At 52.3% G+C, this 17,305-nt stretch overlaps 1 protein-coding gene across 34 annotated transcripts in view; it reads right to left on the bottom strand.

Moving 5' to 3' along the window:
- Positions 1-17,305, bottom strand: part of SLCO2B1 (solute carrier organic anion transporter family member 2B1) — a 51,312-nt gene that overhangs the window by 28,165 nt on the left and 5,842 nt on the right. For 3 of the 34 annotated variants that reach the window (XM_069553120.1, XM_069553111.1, XM_069553116.1), the window contains 5 exons: positions 9,232-9,362; positions 8,059-8,196; positions 5,537-5,699; positions 2,256-2,489; positions 1,924-2,022 (listed from right to left, as the gene is read on the bottom strand). In XM_069553120.1, the coding sequence (XP_069409221.1) occupies positions 1,924-2,022; positions 2,256-2,489; positions 5,537-5,699; positions 8,059-8,196; positions 9,232-9,362 (765 nt within the window). Of the gene's footprint in view, positions 1-1,923; positions 2,023-2,255; positions 2,490-5,536; positions 5,700-8,058; positions 8,383-9,231; positions 9,363-14,250; positions 14,525-17,305 lie in introns of those variants that run through there. The other 31 variants (XM_069553121.1, XM_069553112.1, XM_069553119.1 and 28 more) reach the window with 24 other exon arrangements.

The raw sequence follows: 17,305 nt of genomic DNA, 5'->3' as shown, positions 1-17,305 counted from the left end.
TCTATAACTTTAACAAGTTCCCTAGGTGATTTTGAGCCCCATCTAGGTATAATCAGGACAAGATTAACTCAGATATGGGCTTCCCTGGTGGCTCAGGGGTGAAGAATCTGCCTGCCAATGCAGGAGGCACAGGAGATGCAGGCTCGATCCCTGGGTCAGGAAGATTCCCTTGGAGAAGGAAATGGCAACCAACTCCAGTATTCTTGCCTGGGAAATCCCATGGACAGGCGAGCCTGGTGGGCAACAATCCATGGGATTGAAAAAGAATTGGGCACAACCTAACGAGTAAACAACAACAGTCCCAGATGCGCCTCCCTACTGGAGTGCCCATCTCTGCCATCAGACCTCTTGACCCCAAGGCTGAGTTAGGTACCTCCTTCAACTGCCACAGCACCTGTAAACACTTTCTAACAGTACGGATGCATGTCGACATCAACCCCCTGAGTGGGGCTGGCTCCCAGATTCTTTGTCCTGAGCGCCTCTGGAAGCGGGCCCAGAGGACACAGTCAGCGCTCAGCAAAAGCATCTGGAAAAGCGGGGGTGGGGTTGGCTTTGTGCAGTTTCCTCCTCCGCTTATTGTTCCCCCATCTTCTGTTCCAGGCTGGTGGGAATTCACGCACACCCATCTCAGATCTTCCGCTTCTCACATGCTGGTCTGGGCTTGCAGTGGATGTGACCCACCCAACCAGTGAAATCCCCCAGAGAGAAAGACGGAGTAGAGAGACAGCGCCTTGGTTCACAGTCCACAGGAATGCCATGTCTGCCTCTGAAGGTGTCAGCACCACCAGGATGATGTCAAGAGAGCCAGAAACATACTCCCTTCTCCTGAACTGGGGTGTGTCTGGGAAACTGAGCCCTGACTTTTAGGACTGTTTCATCAACGGAGAATGGAATTACAACCAGAGACCATGCTGGGCTCCTGGGCCCAGATTTCTAGAAGGAAGGGGGTTGGGGCAGGGCCACCCCTAGTGACTCCTGTTCAGAGCTGCCCAGACCTATCCTGACTAGAGGCACTCTTGGGCAAAAGCTGGATAACGAGAAGCAGAATCTGCCTGTCCATATTCTTGTGCATGTGCCCCCTGAGGCTTCCAGGGTTGCTGGAAAATCTCCAAGTGAGGGATGGGACATCTGAGCAGCAGGATGCGGCAGGCAGAGCTGGGGGCTTGGAGCTGCTTGGTGTGACCAGCAGGCAGCTGGGACGCCACAGTGACCTGTTCTAGAAACAATCCCCTCCCACTCCCCACAGAACGCCAGAGCTCTGAGACCCCCAACACTCCCCCTTCCTGACTGTCTTTGAACCAACTTCAGTTCTACACCTTGGCCCACCCTGACCACCACCTGGATCAGAGACCCCTTTTCCCCAAATGGTGCCCTCAGCATAGATGGCCAAGCTTTGAGGTGGTCAGAACTTGAAGAGTGCTTAGAGGTCACCCTGAATTTCCCCTCTGAAATAGCCCAAGTTACTGAGTCCTGCTCCAAAATTCTCTCCATCATGTCAGTGTCTTCTCTGGGTCCTGAAGTCTGTCCCCCATAAAGGTGGGAGCACCCCAGAGACCAAGAGAATACATGGCCCTGTCTGTCCTGTAGTGTATCTGAGCAAAGGGCTGAGGGCCTGGGGTCGGGGGAAGTCAGGGTGGAACTAAGTGAAGGCTCATAACAACAGTAGCAACAATTGCAACTCTCCATCTGATGGCAACTTCTGGCTTATCTCCACATTCTCACTGCATTCTGATTGCAGCTTTGGGAGGTGGACAGGGCAGAGAGTATCTCAAAGATGGGGAAGCTGAGGCTCAGAGAGGTTAAGAGGCATGTCCCAGGTCAGTGGGGTTGCTGGGTCCTCTGGTTCAGCGTCCTCTATGAGACCAGCAGTTGATCAACTGTGTCTGTGTGCCCCTGGGGACAACTGCGTGCTCTGAAGCTCACCTTCTGGCATTCGATCAATGTCCACGTAAAGGCGCAACATGAGGCTGCCCAGCCCGTAGGCCACGCCTGGCCCCACCATGGTTACTGCGAACAGCACGCCTGCGATAGGAAGCCTGCGTTAGTGCCCTCTGGCCCAGCGTCCTTCCATAGGTCAGCGCCTGCTCAGCCTCCACTGGGCAGGAGCAGCCCATCTCCCCGACTCAGGCCTGGGACGCTCTCCAGGGCTCCTCTGGGCCTCTAGTGGCCACAGAGGGCAGAGGTCAGGGATTCATACTTAGCCCGACCGGAGCCTGGCCCTCCCTCAGAGCCCAAAGTGTGGGACAGATCCTCACCAAGGTAGAGGGGCGAGTTGCTGTTGTGGGAAAAGTCATCGATGTAGGAGATGCCAAAGGGCTGAATGGGCACCCCACCCACGCCGAGCAGGGTCTGGGCTGTGAACATGATCCCCACCACAGCCAGGTGCCGAGCCTCTGTGTAGCTAGAGCAGCTGCTGTTGGATGAGGCTGAAGATAGGGCCTTGTTGCTTGGCAGGCACAGGGAAGCCTCAAAGTCTTGTGACATGTCTGCTGAGAGATGATAAAAGTATTAGGACAATAGCTAAGACTCCTATAGCACTTACTGATGGGAGGTACTCTTCTGAATCCCTCTGACCCCCACAACAAACCCCAGGGGATGGGTACTCTCATTACTCCCATTTTGCAGATGAGAAAATTGATGCTCAGGCAGCAACTAAGAAGGGGTGGAGCCAGGACTGGAACCCAGGCAGTCCGGTTCTAAGTCCGTGCTCTTAACCCGCCCTATGCCACATCTCTGAGCAGAGGTACGTGGAAGTGCCATGGCAACGGCGGGTCTTGAGTGAGGGTGGGGTAGGACAGCTGAAAGACGTGGTTTGAACTGGGTGGAAAAGAATGAACAGGATTTTCCAGAACGGGAAGGTGGTGGTCAGGGGTGGGGTCCAGAAAGAGGCCGCAGCACATGTAAAACCAAGGTCTTGAGAAGTTCAGCATGGCTGGCTCACAGAGTGTAAGGGTCAAGGCCAGGGCTGAAGGCAGGGCCCAACAAGGGAGGGGTGCTGCATCTGGGCTGTGGAAGCAATGGTTCCCTTAGGCCTTCATTCTGGGAAGGGCTCCTGTCAGCTCGGGACGCAGGGGTAGAGTGCAATAAAGGGAAATTTCTTAATTTAGTGCCAGACATTTGTTTCCTGTAGCTCACCAATATTTGGTGAGCAAACTTAAGAAGACCCTCCTACTATTATTACCCCAAATGTGGGTAGAGAAGTGGCCTCCTCTCTGCGGCTGGCCAAATCCTTTCTGGGAGCTGGGTCTCTGAGCCATGTCCACCCAGCCCAGTGAGACACTCTCTAGGGCTGGAAAAAGCCATGTGAACCAAGTTCAAGGACTTGGACCCTCAACCAGATTGCCTGGGTTGAAGACGGTGAGACTTTGGCAGAGGACCTCAGCCCCTCTGGCCTCGGTTTCCTCATCTGTCAAACAAGCCTTGTAGAATGAAAGTTCTACAGAAATATGGAACTTACACGCAGAAGAATTCAGTGGTCAGAGCAGAGGCTCTAGGGCCAGGCTAGCAGGGGATGTCTACTAGTTGTGGGCCTTGAGGAAGTACCTCCCTCTCTGAGAGTCAGTTTCCTCATTCATAAAATAGGATAATGATAACACCTGCTCTAGGGGTTGTAAGCGTTAGGAGTGGTGAGTGATGCCTGTGACAGTGCTGACTAGGTGTGAAAGTGATTATAGGGATCTGTCTTTTTTTCCACCCCTGAGTCCCCAGCAGAGGGCCTGGCACATAAATATTAATGTGCTGGATGCTAAGTTGCTTCAGTCATGTCTGACTCTTTGCAACCCCATGGACTATAGCCCACCAGGCTCCTCTGTCCATGGGGATTCTCCAAGCAAGAATATTGGAGTGGGTTGCCATTTCCTCCTCCAGGGGATCTTCCCGACCCAGGGATCATACCCGTGTCTCTTAAGTCTCCTGTATTGGCAAGTGGATTCTTACCAACTAGCGCCACCTGGGAAGCCCAAGGATATCTTTTGAAGGTTTTGTGTGTGTGTGTTAGTCCCTTAGTCGTGTCCAACTCTTTGTGATTCCTGGACTGTCGGCTGCCAGGCTCCTCTGTCCATGGGATTCTCCAGGCAAGAATACTGGAGTGGGTTGCCATTTCCTTCTCGGCTGTCTTCTGGGACTTCCCCCCTTTCCAGCCACTGCCTGAGCAGCTTCCTCTACCTTCTTTCTACATCACAGTCAGACGCCGCCTCCTCCAGCTCCCTCCAGCCTCCAGGGTCCATCCTCTACTCGGGTCTCTACCTGCTCCCTGGCTGTCCTGTGCTGGACTCTCTGTCTGCAGCAGAGCTGCCCATGCTCTCACCAACCCAGGCTCCCTCAGAGCTTCTTAGGGCTGGTGGTATCTGCTCCATCTTTCCATCACTCAGCCTGGCACAGAGTAGGAGCTCTGGGGTCCGAGCTGATGGGAAGACAAGGGAGAAAGGATGCTTTCTGATAGCTCTCCTCCCCTGGGAAGCCTTCCATGATGCCTGGCTGGGCTGGGGGCTCCTTCCCTGGGCATCTTCTGCCCAGCTCTTCCTCACACAGTTGATACACTGGGTGGGGGCAGGGGAGGTATTGTTTGTTTCTGTTTTCTCTCCCAGACTGGGAGCTCCCAGAGGGCAAGGACTGAGTCCCTCAAGAGGGTCCAGCACAAAGTAGGAAGCACGAATATTTTCTGGGGTGGACCACCAGATGGACAGATGGGCGGAGAGGGTAGGAGGGGTAATGGAGGGGAGGATAAGTAGGTGGATGGATAGGTAGATGGGTGGATGAATAGATGGGTAGATATGTAGGTGGATGGGTAGGCAGATGGATGGGTAGGTGGGTAGGTAGATGGATGAATTGATGAATGGATGGGTATGTACGTGGATGGGTAGATGGATAGGATGGGTAGGTGGATGGATGGGTAGATGAGTGAATGGGTGGAGAGATGGATGGGACAAGGAGGGTTGCTTGAGTCCTTCTCCAAGGGATAGGCATCCATCTGTCAAGTTGACTCTCAACAAAATCCCACTGGGCTAAACAGGGGCTTCACTATTCTGTCTAAAATTCTTTCATGTTTGTGTTTGTTCTTTCATTCATCCATTCTTTCATCATGCTTTGACTTCCTGTGTAAATTAAATGCATCAGTACACATTAAGTGCTTAGAACAGTGGTACCTAGTAGGTGGTGTGTGATACTGGTATTATTATTCCACAGATATTTATTGAGGACCCATATAGACCAGGGCCTGCCTAAATCCACCTCCACCTCAAAAAAAAAAAAAAAAAAAAAGGCGCAGCACCATACAAGCAGACCCTCACCAAGAGAAAGCCAGAGGGCCTCAGCTTTCTGCCCCAGGACTACCCCCCCCCCCCCATCACCACTGCCCAGGGCTCCCAGAAGGACTCATCTGGGCTGAAGCTGAAGGAGGCAGTGGGGTGGGGTGTGGGGGACTAGTAGGTGTTCTGGGAAGCTGGGCCCATCCTGACCGCTGGAAGCCTGGGGGTGGACCCCGTGTATGAGTGTGGCAACTCATATCAACCCTCAGCCCAGCCCCTCCTGTTCTTACCAGGGCTGGTGTGGTCATAGCGGTATGGCTCTGAGATGAAGTGCGGGACAGTCATTAGTATGCCTGCCAGGGCCGCAAGGATGGCTCCACACCCGATCAGGCGGGGCCGATGTACTCGGCTGCCGAAATAGCTCACAAACACGATCAGGGCTGTGTTCCCCACCTGCAAAGGCATGAGAGTGAAAGGTTGTTGTTGAATCACGACGCCGGGATTCTTGGCCCCTGGAGGAGAAGAATTCAATCCGGGGCCAGAGACGAGGCTTGATCACTCAGAGCTTTTGTGTAATAAAGTTTTATTAAAGTATAAAGGAGATAGAGAAAGCTTCTGACATAGGCATCAGAAGGGGGTAGAAAGAGTACCCCCTTGCTAGTGTTAACAATGGAGTTATATACTCTCCGGTAAATCAAAAGAATGTCTGGAGGTTGTAAAGACCTCATCAGACCTACTCCCATAATTTACATTTTAAGATAACGGAATTAGCCAGAAGGTTTAATCCAGAGACTGTCCTAAGGCAGAATACATTGTTGGTATATAATCCTAGTAAAGAGCAGGTCTACTCCCATAATTGACACAATTAGCCAGAAGGTTTAATCCAGAGACTGTCCTTAGGCAGAATACATTGTAGTTATATAATCCTAAGGAATGGAGAGAAGAAAAAAGTTTGTCCTTTCTTCCTCCTTGAGAATTCCAGACCCCTCTCTCCTTGGGGACCCCTAGACTTCTTATCAACCTGCCTAGGAAATGACTCTCTCAAGAGGACCCATGAAAGAAGAGCCCTTCTGCAGAATGGTTGAATTAGAATCATTCGGGTCCCTGTTAAAAACACAGATTCTGGGTCCTCCTAGGATGTGTTCTATTTACTGCTCCAATAGATGAGGGAAATAAGAGCAGCGTGGACAGGGCCAGAAGTTCAATGTCATTCTAGAATGCGGGTTGGGTCCCATGTTAAAACACGGGTAGTAGGACAGTCAAGGACAGGGATTTGAGCTTCTGGGATGTCATGAATGGGAAATAAACAAAGTCTGGGTCTCCCAAGTGGCACTGTGGAAGAGAATCTGCCTACCAATGCAGGAGACATGGGAGACCCTGGTTCAATTCCCAAGGTCAAGAAGATTCCTTAAAATAGCAAATGGCAACCCACTCCAGTATTCTTGCCTGGAAAGTTCCATGGACAGAGTTGCCCGGCGGGCTACAGTCCAAAGAGCTGGACACGACTGAGCACAGCACAGAGTAGATCTGCCCGTGTGTCTAAACCCAGAATCAGAACTTCCGTCTTGTTTAGTGCTTCCCTGGTGGCTCAGAAGGTAAAGAATCCGCCTGCAGTGCGGGAGACCTGGGTTTGATCCCTGGGTTGGGAAGATCCCTTGGAGGTGGGCATGGCAACCCACTCCAGTATTCTTGCCCCATGGATAGAGGAGCCTGGCAGGCTATAGTCCATGTGGTCACAAAGAGTCAGACACGACTGAGCAGCTAAGCACAAAAAAAGTCTAAAGCCACAGGAGTAAGGCTGGTATTTCAAGCCTTAGAATTAAAATCCTTGGATGTGGGTGCTGGAGGGGCCTGGAGGGCTGTCAGGGCAGGGCGGGCTCTGCTGTCAGAAGCTGGGGTGTGTGTGCTGCACTCCACTGCTTCTTGGTTGTGACTGTGGGTGGGGTACTCATCTGTGAACCCCAGTTCTTTGCTGATGGAGTGGGGCAGTATCAGCAGAGGGGCCTTGGGAGGACTGATCCTGGGAGGGACAGCCACTCTCCATTTTTTAGACGGGACACTGAGACCTAGAGTCAGGGAGTGACTTGTCCGAGGTCCCACAACTGCATGACGGTAATGACATTCTTTCCCCATCTCTGACATCTGGGAGTGGGGTGATAAGGAGAGTCTGGGGACTGAATGGAGACCATGGGCCTTGGGTTGGGAGGAATGTGTCATATCACCCAAGGGAGAGACAATATCACAGAAATCTTGAGGGCTGGGGAGAGAGTGTTCTCTGGACAACAGCCTTCTCCCAGGCGGAAAACATCTGGTGGGGGAGGGGCTGGGCACAGCTGGACTCTGATCTCCAAATCCACCCAGAGGAGCTTGTCCAGGCTTCATGGACAAGAGGCAGAGGCCTGTGGATCCTGCGGCAACTCCACGCCCTAGTATCATCCGCTCCCTTCTCTGCCCTAAGGTCCGAAAGTTTTGCCTTTGATCTCATTTAAGCCTCTCCCTACTGTTGAGTTGGCTTCCTCTGATTCCTTCCTGGGCCAGACAATTGTCGGGTGCCTGAAAAGGTGAAGGAACCAAAAGGAGAATGGTGGGGAGGTGCGGGTAATGGGGACCCTGCCTAGCTCTAAAATCCTCCGTGAACCCCAGCAGAAGGCCCTCCCCAAGGGTGCGATTGGAAGGAGCTGTGATGGGGTTGCACGTGGCACTGGGGGAAGGGTTTACATTAGGGCCGTGAGGGAGGGGGAGTGGAGGTGAGAATCTCCCTCAATTCCCCACCACCTCCCCTGCCCCGTGGCTATGCTGCCGGGGCCAGTACCTCATTGAAGGCGGCCAGCAGCCCCGAGGTCTGACTGGAGAGGCCGAAGCGCTTCTCCACCGTGGAGATGGAGCTCTTGAGGTAGCCGGAGATCATGAGCTGTGCCAGCTGCAGCAGGCTGTGGCACAGGACGAAGAACTGGTGGAGGGGCCGCAGGTGGAGACGGTCGTGGAGGAGGATGCAGAGACAGAGACAGAGAAAGGGAGGAAGAGAGTCAGAGGGGACAGACATGCAGGAGGAGCAGAAGGAGGAGGGGAGGGGAGGGAGAGTCCAGGGCAAGAGGAGAGAAAGTGTTACCGGGGTAGAGCATGGATTCTCACAGGCCTGAAAAATAGGAAAGCTGTCCTGGGTACCCCGCGGGTCTAGGGGAGACTTGAAATCCACAGGACTGAGAGTAGGGTCTTCATGGGGCCAAGGATGGTGGGAGCCCCTCTGTCCTCAGAGGTCTCCCAGGTTGGACTAGAACCCCCTCCTGTCCCCAGGAAGCTCCCCAGATCTCACCTCGCCCCACCCCACCCGGTCCTCGCCTGAACTTCCCTGGGCGACCACCTGCACACAGCGAACCCCCAGCTACACTCTCACCTCACTCAGCCCCATGCAAACACCCTGCCTGCCTGCAGCCCTCCTGAAAACCTGGTCGAATTCCTAAGAGAAAAACGTGTCTCACAGAATTAAAAATAGGGTGTTTATGCTGGAGCTTAAAAAATAGAATGTTTGTTCTGAGTTTTGGTTTCCTCATCTGTGTAACAAGGATGACACCCCTGCTTCGCCAGGTTACTGTGAGAGCTAAATAAGACTGCGTGGAGTGGCCCCTGGCACAGGGCCTGGCACCGTGCAGGCGGTGGTACAGATTTGGCTGTTTAGGGCTGCCCTTGGTTGAGCCAGCGCTCCCAGGATTCACACAGGTTCAGAATCCTTCTCTTTCCCCCTAGAAAAACTGGCGCCAAGAAGACTGGCCCCCCAGTGCCCACAGAAGAGCCTCTCTGGGAGGAGAGAGCGTGTGCCTGAAATCAAGCTAAGTGCTTCTAGAGATCACGATCACCCATCCTACAGATGAGGAAACTGAGGCTCAGGGAAAGGCAGCACCTTGCTTGGCATTTAACAGCCTGTAAGTGGCATAGCCTGCTCTGTCAGGCTCAGATGACCCTTCTCCTGCCAGGTCCCGAGAGGTACCTTGATGCTGTGGAACACACTTGGCCGCAGATTTTGAGGATTTGGGCTGGCTTTGCCTCCAGGTGTGTCTTCGGTGCCCATCATGGCCTTGGCATCCTTGTCTGGCATCTGGAGCTCCTCACCCATCGGCCCTGTGGGACAGAAAGCCAGGAAGTGAGAGCGGAGATGGAATCTCAGAGGATGACCCTGACCAGGCAACCTGAGGTGTTTCTTGGGTTGGTGAGAATCTGAGTCAAAGCACTGACAGCTTTCCTGCATCTCAGGAGCTGAAGGAGCCCTTCCTCAGAAGGTATGTGTGTGCTCCATGTGCCTAAGCTGCCAGATCCCACTGAGACCACCTATCCACCTCTTCATTCCATTCCTAGCATAAAGCTTCCTTCCAGTGAGAAGCTGCAGATGCCGCCACACATCCTTTGAGCTGTGGTGCTAGTGCAGAAATGCATAGCCCTACCCTCCTGGGGCCTGTATCTGTGAGATGTCCAGTGTTCCTGGAGGCTAACTCTGGGTCAGGGTTTGTCTGGCTTATTCTAAGATCAGAGGTCTAGGGCCCCGTGTATGGTCAAGGCTTGGTCCAAAGTCAGGGCATAAAGGTTTTTCCTAGGGGTAGTTTGGAATAGATAGCAATACTTCCACAGGGCACTACACAGCATATAATCACAGAACTCACCAGTCCAATGCCCAAATCATGGTCTCATGACCCAAGGCAACCATGGTAACCTTGTCAGTCTCCCACTCACTGCAGCCCTTTCGGAGGCATCTTTCAGGGTTTCCTGAGGTTTAATCTCAGTGAGGAGCCTGGAAGCCCAGGCTTGGGAGACTCCACCTCTCCATTAGAGGAAAACCTCAGGCAGCCCAGGCTTCTAGGACTTTCCTCCCCTCCTGGGGCCCTGCTTCCCGCGGAAGCCTCTCCATTGTCTCAAATGTCTCTCAACCTGGCAGGAATTTCCCCTCATTCAACAAGCTCCTTATGGAGCCTGAAAGATGCCCTGAGGACACTCCTGACCGAGGGAAGGGGTGTGGGCCCTCTCAGGACATCTCTGGACCTAGAAGACCAGCTCAGCCAGAGGGATAAGGAAGCCTGCAGCCGCCACCAGCAAGGGTTTTCTGCTCCTCACACAAAGTACCTGGGAGCCTAAGGAATCTTTAAAAATTGAGATATAATTCATATACCATAAAATCTATCCTTTCAGAGTATATAATTCAATGGTTTTAGTATATTCAAAAAGTCACAACTATCTAATTAGTTACATATTATCTAATTAGTAATATAGTATCACCACTCTCTAATTCCAGAATACTTTCACCACCCCAGTAAGAAATCCCATACCCATGAGCAGTCATTTCCCATTCTTCTATCCCTCCAGCTCCTGGCAACGAATGATCTATTTTCTGATTCTCTGAGTTTGCTTATTGTGGATATTTCAAATGCATTCACATAAAGGAAATCATACATGTGGTATTTTGTGACTGGCTTCTTTTACTTAGCCTAATATTTCAAGGCTTGTCCATGTTGTAGCTTGTATCTGTGCTCCATTCCTTTTAATGACTGAAATAATACTCCAGTGTATGTGTATACACACAAATACATACATTTAGTTTATCCATTTATCTGCTGATGGACATTTGGGTTGTTTCAGGTCTGGTGAACATTCATATACCAACTTTCGTGTAGATACACATGCTCAGTTCTCTTGAGTATACAGCCAGGAGTTGAATTCCTGATCCATAGGGTAACTCTGTTTCACTTCTGGAGGAACTGTCAAACTGTTTTCTAACACCATGTAACACCCGCTCTTGCTAGCATTGGGTCATGGTTCCAATTTCTCCACATTTTCACTAATATTTATTGTCTGTCTCTTTGATTACAACCATTCTCATGGGTGTGAAATGATATCTCATGTGGTTTTGATTTGCATTTCCCTAATGACTAATGCTGTTGAGCATCTTTTCATTGCTTATTGGCCATATCTTTGGAAAAGTATCTATTCAAATAGCTTGAGTAATTTGGCTGAGGAAATGGAAGCGTGTGTGGCTGGAGAGGAGTCCCTTTAATGGGTACGAACACTCAGAGGAAACAAGGAGATACTGAAGTAAAAGTGACACCTGACAGGGAGGAGGTGAGGGATTGGCCTAGGTGGGGGAAGTGGAGGTAATGCTCCACGGACATCACTTTGAAGAAGAGAAAGTAAGGGGGTTCCCAGCAAACTCAGTTCAGTTCAGTTCAGTCGCTCAGTCGTGTCCGACTCTTTGCGACCCCATGAATCGCAGCACGCCAGGCCTCCCTGTCCATCACCATCTCCCGGAGTTCACTCCGACTCACGTCCATCGAGTCCGTGATACCATCCAGACATCTCACCCTCGGTCGTCCCCTTCTCCTCCTGCCCCCAATCCCTCCCAGCATCAGTCTTTTCCAATGAGTCAACTCTTCGCATGAGGTGGCCAAAGTACTGGAGCTTCAGCTTTAACATCATTCCTTCCAAAGAAATCCCAGGGCTGATCTCCTTCAGAATGGACTGGTTGGATCTCCTTGCAGTCCAAGGGACTCTCAAGAGTCTTCTCCAACACCACAGTTCAAAAGCATCAATTAAGGAGATTGACAGGACAATTTCCGAACTCCAGCTCCTCTCACAAGCAGAGCCCAGTCACCCGTAATAACATAAATACTGTGCTATGTGCTTTCCATGTATGTAAGGGCTTGCGTGCACAATCTGTGCATTGGCCAAAAAGTTCGCTCGGGTCCATCCACTTATGGACAAGTCCGAATGAACTTTTTGGCCAAACGGTAAGTGCTTGTGAAGCCTCTCCACAGCTCCATGCCTTCGGTGCAGTCATGAGCTTTGTGCTTCTGATGAGGACACCGAGGTTCACAGGTAACTAGCTCTGCTAGCTCACACTAGTACAGGAACTCAAGCCCAGGTGTTAACCTCATGCTGCTCTGCACTACTTGCACAGATTTAATGAGGGGTAGAAGCACAACATTCTTCTCTGTCTTGGCCCAGCCAGTCCTAGCCAGGCCACCTGAAAGGCAGCAGCGCCTGCCTCCCGAGGGGCAGGCCAACCAGATGATGGAGTGGGAGCTGAGGTTGGGAGGGCAGAAGTCACTAACGTGGATCCCCAGCTCTGAGAGAAGCCCAGGGCATGGGTGAGAGAGGGAACTAAAGGTCAATGGACCCGATCAGAACTTTCCACCCTCCTGTGACTCAGCCTATAGTATGAGCCTCTGGGGGGAGAAGGGGAAGCCCTGGCCCCGTTCCACTGGGTTCTGAGAGCAGCTGCCAGTCAGTGTGTGGATGGCCAGTTGGTCTCTAAACAGGGCTGGTCAGACTGGCTGTCAGTCCCCTTTGAGCCCTTCCTGTGGGCTGGAGTCCTCTATAGAGGGGCTGGCAGCAGAGAGTCTGAGGCCCCGATAAGGGGTAGAGCTTCCCCTGGAAGGAAAGTCCTGAGTCCAGACCTGTAGGTCCACCTCACCTGCTGACTCGGAGGTCCTTACCATCCTGTGAAGGCTTTTTCAAGGGCCAGCTCTGCAGGAGAGAGAGCAGCTGAGGGAGTGCCCCTGAGCTGAGCCCGGGGGCCCTGTAGGAATGAGAGGAGAGGCAGGGAGCCAGGCCCCAGGAGAAAATGACAGCCCCTTCCTCTCCCAGTTGGGCAGCCAGGTTTGGGGGCCCCAGGTAGGCCAGGTGGTTCCAAGGCCTAGCTCCTATAGCCCCAGAGCTGGCAGGCAAGGGGTCTGTGTGCCTGTCGGTGGGTCACATGTCTGGCCATGCACACAGGCACACTCACGTCTGTCGGCTGGTGAGTCACTGGGCTACCAGTCCACTGTCCTTTAGGAGACTCATCTGTTCAGGTTTGTCAGTTCTTAAACAGAACCTACAACTGCAGAACCTACTGTTCTGCAATTGCTCAGAAAGTCAGTCAGTTCAGAGATTGACTCAGAAATTGCCCTCAGAAGTTCAGGGCAGTTTCAGTTGCCCTGAAATTCTGTCAACCAGAGACCTTCAGTTCAGACGCTCCAGATGTCTACGAGGCAGAGTGTACCGGCCACGGCCAAACCCCCTCCAGGGCCAGGAATTTGAGTCTGGGAGATGAGGGCTGAGATTCAGAGAGCAGCCTGACAGGAAGGGCCACTTTTCTCTGCCTGTTCTGTTTTCCTTAAAGACTCAAGGACCTGCCTCCTCCAGCCACCTTCCAGCTATAAACAGCAAATCTAAGGCAGATATGGGACTGAGTATATGTTTCAAGGGGCTTCCCAAGTGGTGCTAGTGGTAAAGAACCTGCCTGCCAGTGCAGGAGATATAAGAGACGCCTGTTCCATCCCCGGGTTGGGAAGATCCCCTGGAGAAGGGCATGGCAAATCCCCTCTAGTATTCTTGCCTGGAGAACCCCATGGACAGAGGAACCTGATGGGCTACAGTCCATGGGGGTCACAAAGCACTGGACTCGAATGAAGTGACCTAGCACGCACATACACAAAGGTTGCAAAGTCCCCAGACGGGGTCTGAACCCCAGCCCAGCCACTGGTCCTCTGTGGAGCATGGATGTGCCCTTGATTAGCTTGTCTCCTCTGTAAAGTGAGGATATAGCCTCTACTCAGGGAGGTAAGGCATCTTGGGCACCTGGCTCAGACCTAGCACACCATAGGCCCCCTAGGGCCAATCTTCCCCTCCCCTGAAATCTTCAAGCACCTCTGAGGCTACAGGCCCAGCTGAACCCTTCCATACACAGCTGGCTCCTCCACGTGAACCTCTTCCTCTGACAGTGCCATCATCCATCTCTGGATTCTCTCTCTCCCTCCCGTCCAAGCCCCAGTCAACCACAAGACCAGAGGACCTAGGTTCCTTCCTGTTGTGCACACTCATAGCCACGCAGGCAGTTGCACAGGTTTCAGTCCTCCGGCTGGGATCCTCATCCTCAACGCAGGGACAGCAACCCCTACTTCCCACTGCCAAGAGCGCCCACTGAGAACCTGAACCTTCCCTCCACATTCAGCGAGGACCCTTAAAGCCCCAAACCACACCTTACCAATGACATTAACTTGACTTTGCTACTCTACTGTCTTCATTAGCAATTTTCTCCTTACTTTTCTTACTTTTCCAGCAAATTGCTTGATTTTTCTTTACAGAAACTTCCAGAAAGACGGAGCAACTGTTCAAGAAAAACTGTCAGCACCTCTGATTCTTTGAATCGCTACCCACGAAATCCTCACCCTGATGTTTCTGCCAACAAACCCTGGACTGTTGTATCATGATTCTTGCTCAATGCTATTGATCTTTCCTCCCTATTCTGAGACACTGCCAAAACTTCAAGAGGTGTGTTGGCCCTTATCTTGGTAAAAAGCGGACTTTGTCTTATCAACAGGTTGTGTCACTAAGGTAGGAGAGCCAGCACAGACACGACACAAAGTAGATGCTCAGTTAGCATTGTTTTCTTCGCTGTCAGGTACAAACACCCTGCCTGCCTCCATAACTGCTTTGGGACAGCAAGAGCATTGCTGCCTCTAGAACCTGGGAACCAGGAGAAACGTCCACCCAGGAGGGCCACGGAAATGGGGGCTGGAGACCCAGCTCTCTGGCTCACCGCCACCCGCTGATGGAAGAGGCTCACTGTCTCCCCTTGAGGCTACCCTATGTGCTGCGCTGGGCACACTCACCCATCTGCTTGGCAAACCATTGAGACAGATGCTGTGACTCCATGAATGAGGAAACTGAAGCACAGAGAGGGGAGGGGGCCTGTCCAGGTCCTGGGGCTGGTAAACAGCAAAGCCTAGACTGGAGCTCAGACCTGTTTGACTCTTGGGCCCCTAATAGCAGCCATGAAATGGTGGCTATCAATGATGGCCTTAGAACCTATGAAAAATACCCCCCCGTAGCCATTTCTGATTCTGGCCTGGCTTCCCTCCAGTGAATTGCCAAAGGTGGTTGCAATGGGGACAGTTCTACCAGCTGATTTTTTAGCTTATCAGTCACTTAGTCAGTTCATTGGTCAGTTCAAGGCTGGACAGAGAAATGTGGTGAGAAGGACACACCTCCTAGTATAGGGGATCTGCGTGTGGTGAAAGCTCGGGACTTGCAAAAAGGCCCAGATTTGAACTTTGAGGAGGGACGAGCTGAGGAATGCCGAGAGAGCTGGGAGGGTTCTCACATCCTGAGGATGGAGCAGGAGGGCTTGGACTAAGGAAGGACAAGAAAAGGGCACTTTCTCTCCAGAATATTCCAGCCTGTCCCTCAGCAGAGAGACCGCGACCTAGGGTCACTCAGACCCAGTGTGGCCTTGGGCCAGCAGCTCTGTGAGCCTCTGCAAAATAGAAATAACGAGCCTTGCCTCTTAAGCCTGTATGAGGGCCCCAGAGGCAGCATCCTTTGTCAACTGCAGGATGACACACAGTGCCAGTTTTGTCCGCGTTTGCCCCAAACTCACCTGGGAGCTCTCACCTGGGAGCTCTCTCTAGCCCTGGTCACCAGGCCTCAGAACTTACTGTCCTCCAGGGGGGCACCCATCCTCGGTATTACTCTGTCACCTCCCACTGGCCCTGAAGAGACACAGACCCCTCAGGAAGCCTCCCTCTGCTGTCTCCTGGTCTTCCCGCAGTGCTCCATAATCACCTGCTGCATTCCATTCCATGACCTCAGGGAAGCTAAATTCCGCACGCCTCCAGCTAAAGGTTTGTATGCTGCAACTAAAGATCTCGAACGCTACAATGAAGATCAGAGATTTCCCACATGCCGCAACTAAGATCCAGCACAGCCAAGAAAATAAATATCTTAAATTCCAAAAAGAGAGAAGGTAAGGCCTCTCCTGGAAACCTGCCACCACACACACTTTGCCTGGGCCGTCAGAGGAGCTGGCAGAGAGATAATACAGGGCAATGGTCACAACACGGAGGCCCTGGACAAAGGCCCTCTGTGCAGCTGCGTGAGCTGTGCGCCATGAGGTGAAGGGTGCCCTCTGGAGTTGTGCAGTGGATGGCAGTCCTGCCTGGAGCCGCATCTGACTCCTAGCCATTTTCATTTGGCTTGAACAATGCAACAATGCTGGCTCACTGAGTGTTTTTAAGCTAGTTGCCAGCATTTAAAAGTCAGGAAATTTCACACAAAACTCCCACTTTTTGTTTTTTCTTGAAAGATTAGCAGATCTGGCCACATTGGGCCTACTTTCCCATATGGAAACAGCTGGTCTAAGATGTTGGCCTTTCATGTGGCAATTTGCCCTGTGAGAGCCTCTTTGAGCTCATCTGGCTTGCTCCAGGACCCTTTACACTTGCCTATGGGTTTCCCTGTCTGTGACCCACAGCACCCCTGGGAACTGCGGAGTGCTGCAGGACAGGAAGCCAGGGCTCGGTGAACCCTTTGAAGGGTGAGGCAACAAGACCAGAAAAGGCCAGGACTTGCCCAGGGTCACCACGGTGGGGGACACAGCTGGTCTTTGCTGCTTCTAGGAGTAAGAATGAAGGTTTCACACGTGCTAACAGCTCCACAAGACAGGTGGCCGGGGTTTTGGAAGCAAGCAACCTAGGTCCCTGCTCTCAGGGAGCTATGAGCTATGTGTGTGTGTATGTGTGTGTGTGGTGACAGGGCAAACATCTAACACAGAACCACAGCAAGTGCTCACTATGTGACAGAAGGAGTTCCAAGGCTTTAGAAACATAGTGAAGAAGCTCTAACCTACGCTGGAAGGTTCTGGAAGGCTTCCTCAGGGAAGAAACATCAGAGTAAAGGGAAGAAGTACGAAAGTGCAAAGACTGCTCAGGAAGCAAATAGTCCAGGAAGACAGGAGCTCTGGGGTCAAGGTGGGGAGGTGAGGCTAGAGTGGCCAGTCTATGACTGCCCTTGAATGCCAGGCTGGAGGGCTGGGCTTCATCCTGGGCTCAGGCATGAGGTCTAATTTGGTTTCCTATGAAGACCTCTGTGCCGTTTGGATGAGAGTGGAGAGGTCAGGCTGTGGGCTGGGACCAGGGAGAAGGCAGGAGTAAGGAGAAGTGGAGCAGATGGTCGTGGGGCCTGGGCCAGGTAGGGGCTGCAGGGATGCTGAGTAATGAGCTGATGAACCACAGATGGGAGGTGGAATGGACAGGATTTGC

The sequence above is a fragment of the Ovis canadensis genome, chromosome 15 (genome assembly GCF_042477335.2).
Source record: "Ovis canadensis isolate MfBH-ARS-UI-01 breed Bighorn chromosome 15, ARS-UI_OviCan_v2, whole genome shotgun sequence".
NCBI classification, from domain to species: Eukaryota; Metazoa; Chordata; class Mammalia; order Artiodactyla; family Bovidae; genus Ovis; species Ovis canadensis.
The sequence above is the reverse complement of the archived record's forward strand: the minus strand, read 5'-3'. Positions and strand labels throughout refer to the sequence as shown.